The following is a 12,878-nucleotide window of genomic DNA, read 5'->3' on the forward strand; positions in this document are numbered from 1 at the left end:
TGAGAAACTCAACAGGAACCCATGGGGGAGGGGAAGGGAGAAAAAAAAAAAGACGTTAGAGTGGGAGAGAGCCAAAGCATAAGAGACTGTTAAAAACTGAGAACAAACTGAGGGTTGATGGGGGGTGGGAGGGAGGGGCGGGTGGGTGATGGGTATTGAGGAGGGCACCTTTTGGGATGAGCACTGGGTGTTGTATGGAAACCAATTTGTCAATAAACTTCATAAAAAAAAAAAAATAAAATAAAATTGAATATGGGGATGAGCCCAAGAACCAGCTTTTAAGTAAGCTTGCCAGGTGATTCTGATGCAAACTAAGGTTTAAGAAACTACCACTATGCAAAACAAATAGTGAGCTCTTGAAAGCCATTAAGGAGGAGAACTTCACTCTTGGAGGCCTATCGTGATTGGATTCACGATCTGTTTGGAAAAGAAGCTGGTAGGAGGGGAATAACTTGGGAAAGGTAAGGGAGGGCCAGGACGCCTAGAGCCTGCCCTCTCTCGCTGCCATTTGTTCTTCCAGGATCATTTCGGTTTTTAAATTTTTTTTTTAACGTTTATTTATTTTGAGACAGAGAAAGACAGAGCGTCAATAGAGGAGGCGCAGAGAGAGAGGGAGACGCAGAATCTGAAACAGGTTCCAGGCTCTGGGCTGTCAGCACAGAGCCCGACGCGGGGCACGAACCCACGGACCGCGAAATCATGACCTGAGCCGAAGTTGGCCGCTTAACCGACTGAGCCACCCAGGCGCCCCAGGACCCTTTCAGCTTTAACAAGGCCTTTTCTGACCCCATCCCACTTTCCTCAAAGGTCCAACACTACTCCATTTACACTTCCATACAATCTTTTTACATGTGTGTGCAGAAGTTTTGTTTTCCTCACTCCATTTCTATACTTCCAGTTCCTTAAAAGCTTGGTCATTTTTTTATTATGTCCCACGCCCAACATGGGGCTTGAACTCACAACCCTGAGATCAAGAGCCGCATGCTCTATGCATTGAGCCAGCCAGGTGCCCGGAAGCTTGGCTATATTTTGAGGGAACACGTGTGTACCTTCTGACGTAAGCCTGTGTTTTGGGGGTCAGAATGAAAAAAATATTGAAGGCGTTATTTGGACGTCAGTACGGAGATTTATTTTTATTTTTTGAGTTGGTGCCAACCGTATACAATGAAGACATTTTCAGACCATCTTTATATATTAAGTCCTTGAAGAACCATTTTTATTCATTTGAAAAGCAAATCACTTACTTTAAAAATTGATTTCACCTTTCATCGTTTTCACTGGCGAAATCCTTAAAAAAATTTCTGACTTGCAAGAGAACCTCCCCCCCCAACCCCCTTATTCTTCAGGCTCCATCATTCATCATAGAGAAGAGTAAATTCAGGTGGCAAATCCATGCTGCCTCCACATATCTTTTTTACACAACATTTCTGCTTTTGTAAAATTCTTACCTTGTTAGCTCCTCACAATCTGTACTTCGACATCCTTTGACCCTCCCACCATATTTACTCCTCCCACAGGACCCCCGTCTTCAGCAGTAAAACGAGAGTTTTCTCCGAAGCAGTTACTTAATTAACGGCGTTGAGTACACACGGTGGAGCTCCGCCCCATAGGAGGAGCTATCACAGGCGGACCGAATTAGTCGGTCTGTCTTTCACAAACGATCCCTTAATCTTTTCAGGGGAGCGAAACACACACAAAGGCCCAATCAGAAGCCGCGGCTCTAGGAGCTCGGGGGGCGGGGCTGGGCAAGCGCCCTCCCACCTCCCAGCCTCCCGCCGAGGCCGTCGGAGCCTCGCGGGCTTGGGCAGGCCCCGCCCCCCGGCCAGGCGCTGCGGCTATTGGGCGGCGCCTTCCTCGTTGTCGCCTCAGTTGCTGGGAGAGGGAGGGCGAGGGCGGGGCCTGAGATGGGCCAGGGGCCCAGAGAGAAAGGCGGGGAGACGAGGGCGGGCTGGGCGGTTTCGACGAGCGCCGCGGCGGTTGGCGAAGCGGACGGGGCGCAGCCTTCCCGGTGCGAGGAACGGTTCCCGCTGACAGATCCCCTTCTTCCGGCCGCGCCACCCGGGAGGCGGATCCCCGGGGCCTGAGGAGCCTTTCTCGGCCCGGCCCGCTCTCCCTCCCTCTCCCGCGGGTCACCCGAACGGCCTGTGAGGAGGAGGAGGAGGAGGTCGTCGGGGGCGGCGGCCGGCGGAGACCGCGCTCCCCCTTCCCGGGCGGCGGCAGCGGCGGCGGGGGCAGGACAATGGAGGTGGCTGTGGAGAAGGCGGCGACGGCGGCCGCGGCGGCTTCGGCGGCGGCCGCCGGGGGGCCCTCGGCGGCGCCAAGCGGGGAGAATGAGGCCGAGAGTCGGCAGGGCCCCGACTCGGAGCGCGGAGGCGAGGCGGCCCGGCTCAACCTGTTGGACACTTGCGCCGTGTGCCACCAGAACATCCAGAGCCGGGCGCCCAAGCTGCTGCCCTGCCTGCACTCCTTCTGCCAGCGCTGCCTACCCGCGCCCCAGCGCTACCTCATGCTGCCCGCGCCCATGCTGGGCTCGGCCGAGACCCCGCCGCCCGTCCCCGCCCCCGGCTCGCCGGTCAGCGGCTCCTCGCCGTTCGCCACCCAAGGTGAGAGCCGGCCGGGGACGCCGGGGAGCCCGGGGAGGGGCTCCGGGAGGCGAGCGCCCTTGTGCGGCGCGACCCGCTGTCATGTCGCCGCCGCCCGGGGTGCGCGGCGGGGGAGGGGCGAGGAGGAGGGTCTGTGTTGGCGGCGGTGACATGGAGGGCCCGCGCGCTCTGCGGCGTGCCGCGCGCCCCGCGAGCAACTTCCACGGGCGCTGAGGACTTGGCGGCGCCGCCGCTGCTCCTCCTGCTGCTCAGCATTCTCCTCCAGGGTTGGGTGGCCCGTGCGACCCGCACTTTTGAAAACCTCCGTTGGAGTCGGCTGTAGCGTGTATCTCGGATTCTTTGCCGACTGCATCTAGTTAACTGCTACCCTCTGCCTCCCCGGAGCTTTGTCCGGGTCCATATGATCCTAATCATCTCGTATATACCCACGTTATTTGAGCTGGAGGGGGGAAGGGAGGGATGAAGATGAAGTGATGGGGACTTTCTCCGGTGATTGATTACAGATCGGATGCCGTCTATTTTCTATCTTGCATGTTTCAGGTTCTTTACCTTAACGAGTCCCCGATTTTCTACCTTCAGCTAGGGACAAAGGAACCCAAAGAGACGGTATTTTGTTGTCTTTCTCATTCGAAGATTTTATTTTGAGACGGTAAAGGGTAAGGAGAAATAGAACAGAGTGATTTGGGGTGCAGAATTTTCTCGTATTTTGTAGAGAGCAGCTGGAAATGTTGAAGTTACTGTTCTCTTTGGTGTTTGTTACTGTGTAATGAGACTTTTGACAGGTAGTTCCTATTGCTAGCGTTAACAGGTTTGAAACATTTAAAGTTAGTTAAAGTAAGCATAGTAATCATTTCTAGTGGAATGCTTGAGGATTTTAAATTTTAATATTGCAAATATTGGAGCATCTTTTTAAAAATAAAGTAACTGGAAAAGGGGAGTCATTCCTTTTTAATATATACTTCCTTTTTAGAGGCTCTAGTTGATTTAATTTGAGATAAATTGGTGATTAGGTAATTGAGCCGGTCAAGGGGTATATGAAATTGATGCCATAAATAGATTGTAGTGTTAGACTTCTTATTTGAGTATATGTTAGGAACAGTATCCAGTTGAGGGAGACAATTTTCCACGGGTCTCTAAGTTTCTGCAGGTCTTGCCAGGAAGGTACTGACTGCCCTTTGTTTCTGTTTTTTAAAAGATGTTTGTATAAGGAACAGCCTTGGAAGATAGAGATAGTGTCTTCCATCAGAGCAAAGAGCAGGCATGCGTATGGTCCAGTATAATAAATGTCTACTGGGGTAAAAGGCAGGCGAGCTTATTGCCTGTGATAAAAGACTGGTGTTCTCTAAGCTTAGGTTTCCTCTTGTGTAACACAACCCATTGCCTGTGCAGGTGTCAGCTGGCCATTTTCGCCTTGCCTGGTGGGAACTGGGGTTCTGGGAACCAGTGCAAAAGTGTTGGTGCTTTGCTTTATGTTATTGTAACTAACAAACTGCCCCTTATCTCTCACTCCTGAGTCTTTGCGTCTTCAACCCTGGTAAGCTAGCTTGCAAAGTCTGAGATCTTTCACACTTGTTTTCTCTGATGTGACTCACCTGTTGGAAATTTAGTACAGGTGAAACTTAAGTCTTAGTTTTTAGATACATTTTATAGTTTCTTTTATTTATATTTTAAGCGGTTAAACAGGCTAGTAGTCAGGATCTGAATTTTGCATAATTCTAGAATTAAGATTTATCATGTGCCCGGCAGTGACATTTAGGTCAGAATGAATGAGAACATGGATAAGACAAGCTCTGAAAATCAACTGAGACAAATTTGCAATTCCACATTTCTTAAAATGTTCTTTTTAATTCTAACCTCTAAATATATTTTATCTTGGTGTTTGTAAGCAATAGTTCAAGAAAGCATTTAAGATTGGAAGGTAATGTTTCTGTTTTTATACCAAGAAAGAAAAAGTCTCTATCAAATGACACTTTTAAATACACTCTAAAAAAAGAGGGTTATCTTCAGTAAATGAAAAATACTATCTATCCTGAATCTTAATGACTTATGTTCTCCCTTTCTTTCTCATTGCAAACTTATTCTAATACTAGCTGAAGTAAAACTTTAGCCAGTACGTTTCATAACTAAATAAATAGGGTTCATTTGATCATCTCTGTTCTTTATTCTCCTAATGAACGTGTCGGTACAGTCTTGAGGGTCAAACTGTAATACCTACAGGAGCTAAGCCAGGTATCTGGGTAAAATAATAGGGAATGGTGGAGAGTGAACGAGAAGGTGAACAAACTCAGCCTCAGCAGATGGTCATGTAAGAGAGGGCAGGGCCAGTATGGAAGGACATTTATGTATATATTTTAATGAGAAGTCTGAAGCCTGGAAATTATGTGTAACCTTTCGCTAGTATTAGATATTGGCAAGTGAATAAAATATATATTGCACACAAGCCCATTGTGTAGGCCAAATAAAACAAGTTTTGTTGAGGCCACAATTATGTTGCAGTTAAACTCTTCCCTTTTAGATTTAGATAGTGGTTTTCAAATTTTAGCTCTACTAGAATCGCTGAGTAAAATTTTATTTTTTACTTTTTTAAATAAAATTTTAAATGTTTTGTTTATTTTTGAGAGAATGCAAGTGGGGAAGGGGCAGAAAGAGGGGTGGAGGATCTGAAGCACCAACAGCATCTAGCCTTAATGTGTGGCTTGAACTCATGAACCACAAGATCATGACGTAGGCCAAAGTTGGAAGGTCAACCCACTGAGCCACCCAGGCGCCCCTCACTGGTTAAAAATTTACATTAAAAATTTAGATTTCTAGGCCCATCCCCCCAGAGTGCCCAATTTGGCATAGTTTTAGAATTCTAGAGTATAATACTAAACCCTAGTGCTTCTTTAGCTCAAGCAGTATGATCTTCTGAAATAAAATTGATCATAAGAGGATTCTTAAGGAAATTAAGACTAAAGTTCAAGGTGTAGAGTGATAGGTTTCAACATTATCAGACCAAATTTTTCTATTAAATACTTTTTGGTGCTCCCCGTTATCCTAAACGAGATTCATGGAAAATAAATCCTAAGATATTTTTTATGAAAAAGAAATAAAGCTAATTTATAACAACAAAAAGTATTATAATGTATAGATGTTCAGACACAATTAAACTAGCTACCAAGCCGCCGTTGAGAACATGGGTCAAAACTGTCCTTTTGTAAGGCTGCCAGTTGGAAGGGATGAGGATGAGTGGCCACATGCTAAAGTTGGATGACTCCCTCAGGTGTGACTGTCATTTTCTTAGTGTGCAGTTATATCCAGGAAAGAGGGAAGAGCTTAGAAAACAGATTTTCTTTAGGTACATTACAGGTACATGAAGTCAGAAGACACACTAATACTGAAGAGATGTTACAATATGGTGTAATATTTTGTGGTGGTGATGTCAGCAAGCGTAGCAAACTCTAAGCTATTTTTACAAGAATACTGAGCATACTTTTGAAAGGGATCACATTATTTGACCAAGGAGAGTAAAATAAAAGAATCCATCAGTTTTCCTAGACTTCTTTTCTAATAGGTGGTCTAAGAGATACATAACTGTCAATTCTAGGATCTGGTTTCTTTGAGTTCTTGGTGAGAGAAGTATAAATCACTTTGTGAGTACAAGACACAATGACAAAGAATTAATAGTATTTAGCACTGATCCATATTGTCCACCAGTTTTATTATACAATATTATATTCAATATTCACCTATTAATGGAAATTATACTATTGGTTTCAATTTGGGGCTATTATGAATAAAATTGTTATAAATATCTGTAGACAAGTCTTTATGTGGATATGTTTTCATTTCCTTGGGTAAATACTTATAATTGGAATTTCTTGTTTGCATCATAAACGTATATTTACACTGGCTGTACTGTTTTGCATTCCCTCCAGCAACGTATAAGAGTTCCAGTTGGTTCACATCGTTGCCAATTTGAGTGTTGTTAGTCTTTAATTTTAGTCATTTTAGTATGTGCGAAGGGTTGTCTCATGGTTTTAATTTTCATTTCCCCAATGAATAATGATGACCATCTTTCCTATGCTTATTGATTATTACAACTTTTTGGTAAAATTTCAGTTTGTCTTTTGCAGATTTTTAAAATTAGGTAATTGGATATATTATTGAAAAGTATGTATTCTTTTTTTAATGTTTATTTTTTCCTGGAGGGGAGTGTGGGGGGAGGTTGGGGTGATGGACAGAGAGGAGGGGAGAGATGTTCTCAAGCAGGCTCTATGCTCAGCACTGAGCCCAATGCAAGGCTTGATCTCATGACCCTGAGATCATGACCTGAGCCAAAATCAAGAGTCAAACACTTAACTGACTGAGCCACTCAGGTGCCCCAGAAAACTATTCTTTATATATATTCTGTATCCTGGTCCTTTGTTAAATATGTGTATTACACATATTTTCTTTCACGCCTATAGCTTGCCTGTTCATTTTCTTAATGGTATTTTTTGAAGAGCTGAAGTTTGAAATTTTGATTTAAGTATGATTTATCAATTTTTTTCTTTTATGATTAGTGATTTTTGTGTTCTAATACTTCTGTGCCTACCCTAAATTTACTAAGATTTTATACCGTCTTTTGGTAGTTTTATTTTTTATATTTAGAGCTATAATCTATTTTGAGCAATTTTTGTATGAGGTAAGGGTTGAGGTTCATGTTTTCAACCATATGTTAAAGCACCATTTACTGAAAAGAGTCCTTTTCCCATTATGTCACTTGGGCATTTTTGTAAAAAATCAGTTGAACATAGTATGGTTCTATTTCTATATTTTCTGTTCTATTGATCTATCCATTCGGTACTAACAGTGGTTTTTTTTTTTATTACTGTAGCTTTAAAATTTTTTTTTTAATGTTTATTTTTGAGACAGAGAGAGACAGATCGTGAGCAGGGGAGGGGCAGAGAGAGAGGGAGACAAAGAATCTGAAGCAGTCTCCAGGCTCCAAGCCATCAGCACAGAACCTGATGAGGCCCGAACTCACAATCCATGAGATCGTGACCTGAGCTGAAGTCGAACGCTTAACTGACTGAGCCACTCAGGCGCCCCGATTATTACTGTAGCTTTCAAAGCAAATTTGGAATTGGGCAGTTTTCTTCCTTTTCAAAATTGTTTGGCTCTTTGAAGTCATTTGCATTTCTTCATAAATTTTAGAGGCAGCTTGTTAATTTCTACATAAAGCGTGCTATGATTTTGATTAGAATTGCATTAAGTCCAGATACTACTTTGGGGAGAATGATCTAACAATATTGACAGTTCCTATCTATAAACATGTTTTATCTCCCATTTATTTAGATCTTTAGTTTCTCTGAGTACTATTTTCTCATAGTAAGCTTGCACAATATTTGTGATATTTTATGATAATGTTGTTTAATGATCATGGTGTTTTTGAAAATATCATTTCTAGGGGTGCCTGGGTGGGTCAGTCGGTTAAGCTCAGGTCATGATTTCATGGCATATGGGTTTGAGCCCCGAGTCAGGCTTTTTGTGCACAGAGCCCACTTCAGATCCTCTGTCTCCCTCTCTCTCTACCCCTCGGCTGCTCACATTCTCTGTCCTCTCTCAAAAAATTAACATTAAAAAAAATTTTTTTTAATATTATTTCTAATGGTTGCTAGTCTAAATATAATTGACTTTTGTATATTGATTGTATCCCATTATCTAGCTAACTTCAATTAAATCTAGTAGTTTCTTGGGGCGCCTGGGTGGCGCAGTCGGTTAAGCGTCCGACTTCAACCAGGTCACGATCTCGCGGTCCGTGAGTTCGAGCCCCGCGTCAGGCTCTGGGCTGATGGCTCAGAGCCTGGAGCCTGTTTCCGATTCTGTGTCTCCCTCTCTCTCTGCCCCTCCCCCGTTCATGCTTTGTCTCTCTCTGTCCCAAAAATAAATAAACGTTGAAAAAAAAAATTAAAAAAAAAATCTAGTAGTTTCTTTATAAATTCCTTAAGATTTTCTGTGTAGACTGCCTTTGTTTACAGGTAGATAGTTTTACTTCTTTCCGTTCCTAATAATTGGTCATTTTCTTCCCTTATTGCAATATTGAATAGATGTTTAATTTCACTATTAAATGAGAGATAACATCCTTGCCTTATTCCTGATCTTAGGAGGATAACATTAGTTGTTCACAATTAATATGTTAGATCTATTACCTTTTTACAGATACTTGTTATCAAAATTCAGAAGATTCCTTCTGTTCCTAGAGTGCTGAGGGTTTTAATCATGAGTGGATGATGAATTTTGTCAATTGAATTTGCTGTATCTATTAGAATGATAGTGTGGGTTTTCTTTTTTCTGTTAATGTGGTGAATTATGTTGATTTTCAGATGTTAAACATATCTTGTATTGTTGGGATATGCACTGCTTGGTCATGATGTATTATCCTTTTGGTGTACTTCTGGATTTGGTTTGCTAATATTTTAAGGACATTTTTATGTTGATGAGGAAGCTTTCTTGTATCTTTATCTGATTTGGGTATCAAGGTAATACTGACCTCAATGTATAAAGTGTTCCATCTCATTTTCTGAAAGAGGTTTTGTAAAATTAGTATTTAAATATTTGACAGAATTCAGTGAATCCATATGGGCTTGGAGTTTTCTTCATGAGAAGGTTTTTTGATTAGGAATTCAGTGTCTTTAATTGATACAGGGCTATTCAGATTTTATATTTCTTCATGAATCCATTTTGGTAAATTGAAGAAAATTTTCTGTTTCATCTAACTGCTACATTTTTGGCATATATTTGGTCACAGTATTCCCTTATTTTAATGTTTTCAGAGGCTGAGTGCTGTCCCCTATTTTGCTTCTATTAGTAATATTTACTCTTTTTCTTGCTTGCTAGTCACTAAGGGCTTAACACCTAACTTTTGGCTTTAATTTTATTTCTTGTTTGTCTCTGCTTTAAAGGTATTATTTTCTATGTGTTAGCCACCTCAAACAAAGTTTGCATTGTGTTTTTATTAACATTCTATTAAAATATTTTAAAATTTCTCTGAGCCTGGGTGGCTCAGTTGGTTGAGCATCCGACTTCAGCTCAGGTCATGATGTCGTGGTTTGTGAGTTTGAGCCCAGCGTGGGGCTCTGTGCTGACAGCTTAGAGCCTGGAGCCTGTTTAAGATTCTGTGGGTCTCTCTGCCTTCCCCTGCTTGCACTGTGTCTCTCTCAAAATAAACATTAAAAACATTTTTTTAAATTTCTCTTGTGATTTCTTCTGTGACTGATGGGTTGCTTAGAAATGTATTAATTTGGGGGGCGCCTGGGTGGCGCAGTCGGTTAAGCGTCCGACTTCAGCCAGGTCACGATCTCGCGGTCCGTGAGTTCGAGCCCCGCATCGGGCTCTGGGCTGATGGTTCAGAGCCTGGAGCCTGTTTCCGATTCTGTGTCTCCCTCTCTCTCTGCCCCTCCCCCGTTCATGCTCTGTCTCTCTCTTTTCCAAAAAAAATAAATAAACGTTGAAAAAAAAAAATTTAAATAAAAAAAAAAAAAAGAAATGTATTAATTTGGGGCTCCTGGGTGGCTCAGTTGGTTAAGCGTCTGACCTAGGCCCAGGTCATGATCTCTTGGTTCTTTGGTTTGGGTTCAGTTTGGGTCCTACATGTCAGGACCTGACAGGTCAGAGATTGGACCCTGCTTGGGATTTTGTGTCTCCCTCTCTCTGTGCCCCTCCCCTACTTGTGCTCTGTCTCCTTCTCTCAAAAATGAATAAGTGTTAAAAAAAAAAAAAAAAGAAAAATGTGTTAATTTAAAGGTAAATGGGATTTTCTGGGTAGCTTATTCCATTGTAGTAAAAAAAAAATTCTCTGTTAAGACTTAAATCTTTTGAAGTTATTGAGACCTTTTATGTCCTAACGTATTCTCTGTCTTGGTGAATGTTCCATGCGTATTTGAAAAGAACTTAAATTCTATCTACAGTTGTTGGGTGTAGTGTTCAGTAAATGTCAGTTAGGTCAGGTTGGTTGATAGTGTTGTAAAAATCTATATTTGTATTGGGTGTGGTTTTTTTGTTGTTGTCTACTTGATCATCAGTTATGGAGAGAAGAATGTTAAAATCTCATAATTGTTGATTTATCTTTTTATTCCTTTAATCCTGGTTAGTTTTTGCTACAGGTATTTTGAATCTTTATCTTACTGATGAATTGCTTGCCCTTTTTTAACACTGAAATGTTATCTCACACTACTTTTTGGTGAAGTTTGCATTGTCTTATATTAATACAGTTGCACCAGTTTTTTTTTTAATCTCTATTTGCGTAGTATATTTTCCCATTCTTTTACTTTTAACCTTTATATTTAAATTATGTCTCTTGTAGATAGTATATAGCTGTGTCTTTTTTTTTTCTTAATCCAACCTGTAAATTTTTGCTTTTAATTTGACCATTTACATTTTAAGTAATTATTAGTATGGCTGAGTTAAGACTACTTTTTAAAAATTGGTTTTCTCTTTGATCTTGTTGGGTCTCTAGTATCTTTGCTTTTCTCAATCCCTTAGCAACTACTCTCTGGTAAGTTTCCCAAAGTCTTGTTGTGCACATGCCTGGTAGCCTTCAGCCAAGGACTTGGGAGAAACCCTACAGAGACTCCTGGCATCCTTACTTTTTGCAGCTCTCTTCCTCCAGTGTTTAATTTGTTCCACAGCCCCACATTCTCCTCTGGCTCTTAGCTGTGTTCTACTTAGACTCTAGCTCCCTGCACTGTGGTTGGTAAAGAGTCCCCAGGCAGAGAATCAAGACATTTTCGAGGCTCACCTCCTGAATTTCCTTTTTTTCAGGGATCACAGTCTTTACTTGCTTATTGTCTAATGCCTGAAGACAAGTTGCTTCCTATATTCTTCCCAGTTACATAACATTTTTTCCTAGCAGGCAAACTTGTCTTGGTATTGGTTACTCTGTCCTGGTGGAAAGTGGATGTCAAAATACCGTTTTTTAGTTTTTTTTATGTTTATTTTTGAGAGAGAGTGTGAGTGGGAGGGACAGAGAGAAAGGGGGACAGAGGATCAAAGTGGGCTCTGCTGACTGCAGAGAGCCCAATGCCGGGCTCGAACTCAGGAACCTTGAGATCATAACTTGAGCTGAAGTGGGATGCTTAACGACTGAACCACCCATGTGCCCCAAAATACCATTAGAAAAAAATGTTTATTTTTGAGAGAGCGTGTACATGTGCAAGTGGTGGAGGGGCAAAGAGAGGGAGAGAGAAAATCCCAAGCAGGGTCCATGCTTAGCCCAGAGCCCAATGCCAGGCTCAGTCTCATGACTGTGAGATTATGACCTGAACCAAAATCAAGAGCAGGATGCTTAACTGACTGAGCCATCCAGGTACCCCAAATTACCATTTTTAAATTGCATTGCACCTTTTAAATAAACCTAGATGTGAGTAATTTGCTAACTTTGGTTCTTACATCTCTAGATTTTTTTGTCTTTTTAATTTTTCTTAGAGATCTCACCAAATTATCAACCTAGTTGCACAAGTCTTGCATTTCTCCCTGTAACCTTGACCCCTTTCTCAAATTGACTCCTGCATTTGCAAGTACATTCTAGACCAGTAGTCTCTAAAATGGTATGTGTGTCACATTATGAGGTAACATATAATTTATTGAGTTGAGGGAAAACATTAGAACTTCTATGCATAAATTAACCTTTAAAGTACTTGATAAGTAGATTGTCATGGTCACATGAATAAGCCTGTTAAATGGCTACATTTCACATAAAGTATACAAAGTATCTTTAGGGAAGGAATCAGGGCTGCTGCAGGCCAAAAGGTACCTTTGCATTAATTAGAAATAAGAGCTCTCTTAAATTGAGAAGTCCCTTGTGCTGTGCAGTCTATAAACTGTACACAGCTACCCTGGAACTGATAGGATTTCTATACTGCAGACCCTGTTGTGTCCCCTCATTCTACCCCTAGTGCACATGCACAAATTATACAATTTACATGTTTTGGGATAACATGTTATGGATTATAACCTTTGTTTTGAACCAAAATGACTGTCAAAAATTGAAGATCATGGTAGGCCATTATCAGGACCCTGACATAAAATCCTGTAATCTCAGTTACTAGGAAAGTCCCATATGGAGGCCACTCATAAAAACCCCTCAGTTTCAGCAGCCTGGAGAAATTCCCAAGTTGTAGCATGTAGGGCACATGTGCAATAGCCATAAAAAGTGATCCCCAGTGCCAATATTAATAGCCTTGAGTGTTACATTTTAAGTCTGTAATCAAGGCTGGATGCTGATAGCTTGGCTCTTCCCCAGTTAAGGAAAAT

The 12,878-nt window shown here is 41.8% G+C and overlaps 1 protein-coding gene across 2 annotated transcripts in view; it reads left to right on the forward strand.

Moving 5' to 3' along the window:
• The first annotated feature begins 1,945 nt into the window (after positions 1 to 1,945).
• TRIM24 (tripartite motif containing 24) overlaps positions 1,946 to 12,878 on the forward strand; it is a 123,907-nt gene continuing 112,974 nt past the window's right edge. For both annotated transcript variants that reach the window (XM_047095276.1, XM_047095277.1), the window contains exon 1: positions 1,946 to 2,603. In XM_047095276.1, coding sequence (XP_046951232.1) covers positions 2,240 to 2,603 — 364 coding nt within the window. In that variant the 5' untranslated portion in view covers positions 1,946 to 2,239. The remainder of the gene's footprint in view (positions 2,604 to 12,878) is intronic.

The sequence above is a fragment of the Lynx rufus genome, unplaced genomic scaffold (assembly GCF_022079265.1).
Source record: "Lynx rufus isolate CCGP_SWC_20201006 ecotype Redwood Valley unplaced genomic scaffold, mLynRuf1.p SCAF_4, whole genome shotgun sequence".
Taxonomy (NCBI): Eukaryota; Metazoa; Chordata; class Mammalia; order Carnivora; family Felidae; genus Lynx; species Lynx rufus.